The sequence below is a fragment of the Tachyglossus aculeatus genome, chromosome X1 (assembly GCF_015852505.1).
Source record: "Tachyglossus aculeatus isolate mTacAcu1 chromosome X1, mTacAcu1.pri, whole genome shotgun sequence".
NCBI classification, from domain to species: domain Eukaryota; kingdom Metazoa; phylum Chordata; class Mammalia; order Monotremata; family Tachyglossidae; genus Tachyglossus; species Tachyglossus aculeatus.
In genome coordinates, this window is record NC_052101.1 from 87,652,500 (window position 1) to 87,660,697 (window position 8,198).

The window sequence follows — 8,198 nt, forward strand, 5'->3', positions numbered from 1 at the left end:
ATTTGTCAATAACCAAAGTCATGTTATAATTTTTCATTATTTCCTCTGTGAATCAGGTCTTTACATGTTATAACAATACAGTCAGTTCTCCTCTGGCATGGGGTTTGTGTTCCTGAAGAATTTTGTGTTACAGGAAACTCACGTATTAGCAGTCTTGCCATGTCCAAGGCACTCAGACAAAACCGTTTCCTCCAACACCACGTCGTGTTGTGTCCAAACACGCGGATATTGTCGGAAGAATGTTCCCCAATTCTGCATTAAGTGTTCTATCCAATACACGTACTAAAAACACACACTATGGCAGACCTGACTGTACAGGTTCTAGGCGGGTACAATTTAATTGTCTATGAAGATGGACACTACTGGTTATTTGACAGCGAACCAGAAGTCCCACCTTTGGAACGGAGGGCAGCGTAAAGGAATTTCCAGTTCCTTAAATTGTTAAACTAGAGTAGGCACATACACCTCTTTCACCAAGATAAAAATTGACTTGACTTTGATGTGTTTCAGTTTCCATGTGCATCATCTTGGAATATTTCTGTGTAGTGGAACAGTAATATTAATAAGCCTCCCTGCATCCTTAAATTCATTCACAAGCAAAGTTTCTGGTCTGTTAGCCTGTTGTTTGCCTGTTAAAGACCACTTTCAACACATATTGGGCTAATTATTATTATTATGGTATTTGTTAAGCTCTTACTATGTGTGAAGCACTGTTGTAAGCATTGGCTAGATTGGACACAGTCCCTGTCCCACATGGGGATCACAGTCTAAGTAGGAGGGAGAAGAAATATTTAATCCCCATTTTACAATTGAGGAAACTGAGGCACAGAGAAGTGAAGTTAGTTGCCCAATGCCACACAGCAGGCAATTGGCAGAGCTGGGATTAGAACCCAGGGCCTCTGACTCCTAAGCCTGTGCGCTTTCCATTGGGCCATGCTGCATCTCATTTTTCTACTCCGATGTTCATTCATGCAATTGAGCGCTAACTTTTCATAAACAATATTAGCATATATAATACAAATAAATGACCAAAATAATAATAGTAAGTTGTATTTCACAAATGGCAATTTTTGATAAAAGCATACTTACTACATTACAAGCAGTACACATTAGTACATCAAACTATTCTACCAGATCAGAACTTTCTCTTGATGCCACTTTGTGTTCTTTATATATATATTTGTGCATATATAGTCATACACATACCCATTCTGAAGACACTTTCCAGATTAACTCTTAATTTTTGCTTGTTTTTATTTTTGTTATAGAGATGCTACTGAAAATGAGTGGGAAAGGCAGCAGGGTAGAAATGGAAACCCTTTTAAAGGATATGCAGGGATTTTCTTGGAACACCAAGGGTACCTATGTTGAAGACACCTATGCAAGTACAAGTGAGGAAACAATGACATTGCTTGATGTTACTGAAGAAAATCAGAAAGAAATAGAAGAAATTGATTTGCCAATGAAAACAGGTAATGCAAGCCAAGAAATTTACACATCAGAGCAAAATAGGATAACTTTGTGGTATTTTCAGAGAGTAATGTCAAAATATGCCTCATCTAATGGTAATTATTTCAATGATAAAGGAAAAAAGTAAGATTTTTTTTTTTCCTGTCAAATGATCTCTTCTGTGGTTTGATAATGTAAAGTCCATGCCTGGTTTTATCAGTCTATAAAATTAGCAGGCAATATCTTGAATAGAAAGCCAAGTGTGGGTTTTTTTGTTTCTAAGCAATGAAGGCCTGAAAAAAACATGCCTTTTTCTACACTGGTAAACAAGGTGGCTTGGAGAAGCTATAGGCTAACACTTTACTGCCTCCCAAGGAGCCTCACTTGTGGGAAAAGCAGCAGCTGCCCTGGTTTCAATTGTGTTTGGCCAGGAGCAGCTCAAATCTGTCCGTGAGGAGGTGGCCGAGGTGAAAGGCTCTGGAATATAATGTGGACTGTGGAAGGGAGGTGGGAGTTAAGTCATCACAGGGCGAGGAAATGTGGAGATGTAAACAGTGAAAGGAATTGGACAGAGTCAAGAAACTTTGCTGCGAAGAAGAGGGAATGCCTTAAATCATTTACCTCCCCGTAGTTTGCAACCAGTGCAATCAGTTTGTCATTTTAGTGCGGAGGAGACCAGTGAAATGTGGGTAGGACAACAAATAACTCCAGTTAAATGACTTTTTGTTTCTTACACCTAGGAGCAGAGAAGATGGTTTCAGATGACACAATGCTTATTACCGAAATAGATGAAGCTGAAGACTTGGAAATTCTTACGTGGGAGACAGAGGATAAGTTGTTCATCGATGTACGTAATATGAGTGCGCTTGGAGATTAGTAATGTTTAGATGAATATCACAGTTAATGTCACAGAGATGGAAGTCATCTAGTATAATCCTTGTCTTCAGGCAGAGGGATAGCACCAAGGATTCCCAGGTGGTCTCCTCTCCAAATACTAGTTGGATCCGGGGGTTGCATTGCTTCCAAGATTAGAAAAGATGAACCTCATTCAGGCCAATGATGGAAGAATCATTATCCCCAAATTCATTCCCTTTTTAATTTGCCCAGGAAATTGTTGACCAGATTTGTTTTTCACCTCCAGGTGGGTTTTGTCACCAAGTTCAAGGCAGCCCTCCACCTAGACTGTCACTGCCTTTTTCATGTGTGTGTACAACTGGACATGTTTTCTATCCCACCGCTCAAACAATGTGGCATAGCTGCAGACTCGGGGAGACAGTGGTAGTAGTCAGACCAGGCAAGGATGCTGCAGCTTTTTTTGAGCAGAGGTTTTCGGAAGGTCAAGATAGAAAGAGACAAAATCAAAGGCAGTGCCAGACACTGTAAATAGCAAAGCAGTGGCAGTGGTGGACCTTTATGGGTACAGAGTAGAAAGAACTGAGAAGCAGCGTGGCCTAGTAGAAAGAGCCTGGGCCTGGGAGAAAGAGGACTTGGATTCTAATCCTGGCTCTGCCACGTGTCTTCATTCATTCATTCATTCATTCGATCATATTTATCGAGCGCTTACTGTGTGCAGAGCACTGTACTAAGCACTTGGGAAACTACTCTACATCAATAAACAGTGACATTCCTTGGACAAGTCGCTTCATTGCTCTGTGCCTCAGTTTCCTCATCTGGAAAATGGGGATTAAGACTGTGAGCCTCATGTGGGAAAGGGACTCTGTCCAACCTGATTAGCTTGTATCTTCCCCAGCTCTTAGAACAGTACTTGGCACATAGTGAGCGCTTAGCAAATACCATTTAAAAAAAACTGTCAATCAGGTATCAGTCTTTACAGACACACGCGCACACAGCCTGACCATTAGTAGCATGAGCATGTATATTTATGAGTATATACCTGAAGGGCTCCCCCAAACTCAAATTCGTAGATGAGGTTCTGTAAGGTCTATTTGCCATTTTTTCTAATGGTATTTGTTTGAGCGCTTACAAATACCATTAAATGGTAAGTGCCAGGCACTGTTCTAAGCACTGGGGTGGATACACACTAATCAGGTTGGACACAGTGCATGTTCCACATAGGACTCCCAGTCTTTACAGATGAGGTCACTGAGGCCCAGAGAAGTGAAATGACTTGCCCAAGGTGACACAGCAGACAAGTGGCAGAGGAAGGATTAGAACGCAGCTCCTTCCGACTGCCAGGCCTGTGCTGTATCCACTAGGCCATGCTGCTTCTCACCTCCGGCTATCATCATCATCATCAATCGTATTTATTGAGCGCTTACCATGTGCAGAGCACTGTACTAAGTGCTTGGGAAGTTGGCTATCCAGCAGGGACCCAGGTTTAAGGTTACTACAGACTTCCCAGACAGGGAGGCCCTCTCCTCCCAAAAAGAGAACAAGCTCAAACTCCTGTTTACACTGCCATTTATACCCAATCTGCCCTTCGTCTTACTCAGTAGCCCAGCCTGAGTCCATTTGTCCTTAGGGCCGGCTCCTGATTGACAAGAGCACTTGGATAGTCACATGTTTTATGTGAGACAATATTAATTCATCATTTGGATGAAGTTCTGGGTATAGTACTGTATGATTCCATGAGTGAAAAATGTTAATCATGGCTCCCTAGTTTAGCCCATAGTGCAATAGAAAACATTTTCTTATTAAAGATGAGATTGACATGGATTTGCAGTCATTTGTTGTCGTCCAATGTTGATGAATTTTGTAATTTGATTTTTCAGGACCTACCCGATTTGGAAGATATCGATGATAAAGAAGTATCAACAAAGGAAGGTGCCAGCGCACAAGTGAGCTTTCTTTTTTAAAGTACTAAAATATGTCCTCTGTATCGACCCCTGAATTCTTCCATACCTGATATTAACCCATAATTCTGAAATTCATCTTAATTTAGCTTTGCTTACTTCCAAGTATGTTTCTGAACTATAGTATAAGGGCAGTAAAACACAGTTCTATAACTTTTTCAGAGGTAGCAGTTTTTGTAAATTAAATTAAATTAAATTGTGTAAATTTACTTAGTAAATTAAGTAATTAAATATAAACTCTTTTGGAGCCTATCGTAAAATAAATAAAAAGAAATGTGATCATTAGTTGCCTCAAAGTACAGGTCTTTTATAATTTTAAAGTTCTTTAAAATAATTTGAATGAGCTATTCGGGGTTCACAAGAAAGCATATTGCACCCCTCCTATACTCTGTTATTTCAGTGCATGAAATATTGTAGAAAATTATATGAATATTCATTGAGGATTTCTCCAAAGATGATCTGACAGATAATATTAGGTCTCTGGTAGTCAAACTCCAGGTCTCTTGTGAGCTTAGCTTGTGAGCCTCCCAAGGGACAGGGACCATGTCTACATTCCCACGTGTATATTCTTTCCTGCTGCTTAGTACAGTCCTCTGCACACAGTAAGCACTTAATAAATACTAATACTACTATTACTATTAGTGCTAGAAGCATCAGTAACTTTGACACCTCTCGAAAGCCCTCCTCCTCACCCCCCAAGGGCAATTTCCCTCTTCGGTAGATTAAGTTCTCCCAACTTTGGGAATTGAATTCATATTGCACAGTAGTATGAAATAGTATGAAATAATAGAGAAATAATAGAGCCAACTTCAGGATTCTAAATGTAGGTCTTCCTTAGTGATTTGAATAAAAGAGATGCATTTTTCCCAATTGTTTGTTGTTGTTTTTTCAGAAACCCAAGATTGAAGTGATTGCAGAAGCAAGTAATGCCTCTGAACTTCAAACAGAGGAAAAGGCTAAAGCATCAACCCAAAAAGGAGTGAAAAAAGAAACGACAGATTTCCTGTCAAGTGTATTTGCCCTGTTCAAGGGCAGTTCACAGAAGGCAGTAGGAGGTGTAGCAGAAAAACCGGAAGCAAAGCCAAAAAAAAATTGGAAAACGAGAATTAGGCAAGTAAAGTTTTCAAAGCCAATAATTCAAGAAATCAGTGACAACAAACCGGAAGAAGACAACAAACCAACCTCTTCAAAAGCAAAGGCAGAGAAGGATGGTAATCTACTTTCATTCAATTCATCCAATAATTATCATCATACAAAACTTTAGTACTTGGTGGGGGTGTGGAAGGAAGGTGGGGATAAAAACAAAAAAACCTCACGTTTAACTTGGGGAACAATGTGAGTCTCTCTGAGGGTCACCTTTGGCCAGTGGTTGTGAAGAGCTAATTTGGTATGGTGAGCGTGCCCTCCTGAAAATTGGAAACACATATGCGGTCATAATTTCAAGCTGCAGGTCAAATTCCGAACCCAGGGGCAGATTTTGGACCTGGGAATGACTATAAATATGACTTCTTTCTACATTTTGAATTTATAATGTATAATCAGCTATATACTGATGATCTGGGTTCTAATGATCTGGTTTCTGAATGATCCAAGCATTTATTTCATTCAGTTGTATTTCAATCGTATTTATTGAGCGCTTACTGTGTGCAGAGCACTGTACTAAGTGCTTGATTTCCTCCTACTTTCTGCCTTTTGGTTATTTCTAGAGTCCTAGGGCATAAGCAGGATTAGAAGCTAAGAAAGTCAAACACTTTGGCCAAGTGTAACGGCCCTGGTTAAAGCCAGGCTTTTTTGTTTCCTTTTTTTTTTTTTTTGGCAGTGACTTTTTTTAAAAAACAAGGGCAGACAGATCCAGTCCAGCTCAGAATGTCATCTTAGGATCCAAGCCTGTTGGAGTTGGAGGGGTGTCGTGTTTTCAGACTTTAGCAAGACATAGAGGATATGGTTTTTGCTGCTTGTGAGCTTCCAGTGAGAAGCAGGAGCAGGACCAGGGCCTTTTACACAAGCCTTGAAAAGATCTTCAAAGACGCTGGAAAAATTTCACTGCCCACCATTTTCACCAATCCCTTCCACTGTCATCCACGCTATCCCGCCTCCTCCTCCTGGGTCAATTTAGTGTACCATCACCCCTCCAGCACTCAATGTGGCAGGGTCTCCCCCTTGCCCCTTAGCCGAAGTCACTGGGGGGAAGTTGGGTACATAGGGAGGTGTGTTCACCTTTTAAAGCTACAGCTGTATGCAGCCCCAAACCTTCGGTGGCAAAATGAAAAACGACGACTGCTTCAGCCGCATACTTTCTAATGGACAAGAGGAAAATTCTACGAATAAGACATAGATGTTACAGAAAGTGGAGGGTTTGCTTTAAAATTGTAAATATTCATTTGTCTCTTAATGGGAAGAAAATCAGATTAGAAAATGTGGAAATGTACCTTTTATTTTTCAGTAGGTGACAGACTCTCACAATTTTATGTTCTAGTGGAAGCAAAAAGTGATAAGCAAAACAAATAAGTTGCAGTTTTAGAAGCCAGAAGACTCCGTCTGATATGGAATCAAGAAAATAGGATTTCAGCTAAATTAAGAAACAGAAGCAGAATCGTCGTCGGTTATCATACCTCTACTGACCAGCCAAATTGTCAACTCCTACTCTACCCGTGTGTTACCTTAAACTGGCTTCCAATTCAGCCTTAATAAAAACTGCTCAGTTCATTCAATCGTATTTATTGAGTGCTTACTGTGTGCAGAGCACTGTACTAAGCACTAGGGAGAGTGCAATACAACAATAAACAGACACATTCCCTGCCCACAACGAGCTTACGGTCTAGAGGGGGAGACAGATATTAATATAAATAAATAAATTACAGATATGTACATAAGTGCCGTGGGGCTGGGAGGGGGGATGAATAAAGGGAGCGGGTCAGGGCATCACAGAAAGGAGTGGGAGAAGAGGAAAGAAGGGCTTAGTCAGGGAAGGCCGCTCAGAGATGTGCCTTCAATAAGGCTTTGAAGCAGCAATTGTCTGCCGAATTTGAGGAGAGATGGCGTTCCAGGCCAGAAGCAGGACATGGGCGAGGGGTCGGTGACAAAATAGGTGAGATCGAGGAACAAGTGAGAAGGTGTTGGGCTGATAATTTATTTCCTTATGTAATCCTATTGATTCTACAGGCCTAGATGAAAGCACATTGAGATGACATATTCCCTGGTAATGTTTGATAAGCGTCACTGAGATTTTATGGAAAAGTCTCTGGCCTAGAGAATTCACAATTCTCCTGTCGTGCTGTAGAAGAGCCCTCTGCTAAAAATGGAAAAATCATCTGTAAGGCAGAGTTAATACGAATAACAGTGGCATTTGTTAAGCCCTTACTATGTGCCAAGCACTGTAATTATAATAATAATTATAGTATTTGTTAAGCACTTGCTATGTCTAACCACTGGGGTAGATACAAGTTAATCAGGTTGTCCCACACAGGGGCTCACAGTCTTAATTCCCATTTTGCAGATGAGGGAACTGAGGCTCAGAGAAGTGAAGTGACTTGCCCAAGGTCACACAGCAGACAAATGGCAGAGTCAGGATTAGAACCCATGTCCTCTGACTCCCAAGCCCGTGCTCTTGCCACTGGTCCATGCTGCTTCGAGAGGCCACATGGCTTCTGCTAAGCGCTGGGGGAGATACAAGATCATCAGGTTGGACCTAGTCCCTGGCCTATGTAGGAGGGCTCACATTCTACGGGAGAGGGAGAGAAGGTATTTTACAGATGAGGAAACTGAGGCCCAGAGAGGTTAAGTGATTGCCCAAGATCACCCAGCAGCTAAGTCAAAAGCTACTTCGATAAAAGGGACTGACCAATTTGGGAAACTTTGAGTCACCTTCAAACCCCGAGAAGCAGTATGGTGCAGTGGATAGAGCGTGGGCTTGGGAGTCAGAAGGTCATGGGTTCT

At 41.2% G+C, this 8,198-nt stretch overlaps 1 protein-coding gene across 8 annotated transcripts in view; it reads left to right on the top strand.

Annotated features, from left to right (window-relative positions):
* DNAAF1 (dynein axonemal assembly factor 1) overlaps window positions 1-6,968 on the top strand; it is a 28,639-nt gene extending 21,671 nt beyond the window's left edge. For all 8 annotated transcript variants that reach the window (XM_038739993.1, XM_038739999.1, XM_038739994.1 and 5 more), the window contains 5 exons: window positions 1,269-1,472; window positions 2,190-2,296; window positions 4,182-4,247; window positions 5,155-5,473; window positions 6,739-6,968. In XM_038739993.1, the coding sequence (XP_038595921.1) occupies window positions 1,269-1,472; window positions 2,190-2,296; window positions 4,182-4,247; window positions 5,155-5,473; window positions 6,739-6,770 (728 nt within the window). In that variant the 3' untranslated portion in view covers window positions 6,771-6,968. The remainder of the gene's footprint in view (window positions 1-1,268; window positions 1,473-2,189; window positions 2,297-4,181; window positions 4,248-5,154; window positions 5,474-6,738) is intronic.
* The last annotated feature ends 1,230 nt before the right edge of the window (window positions 6,969-8,198 follow it).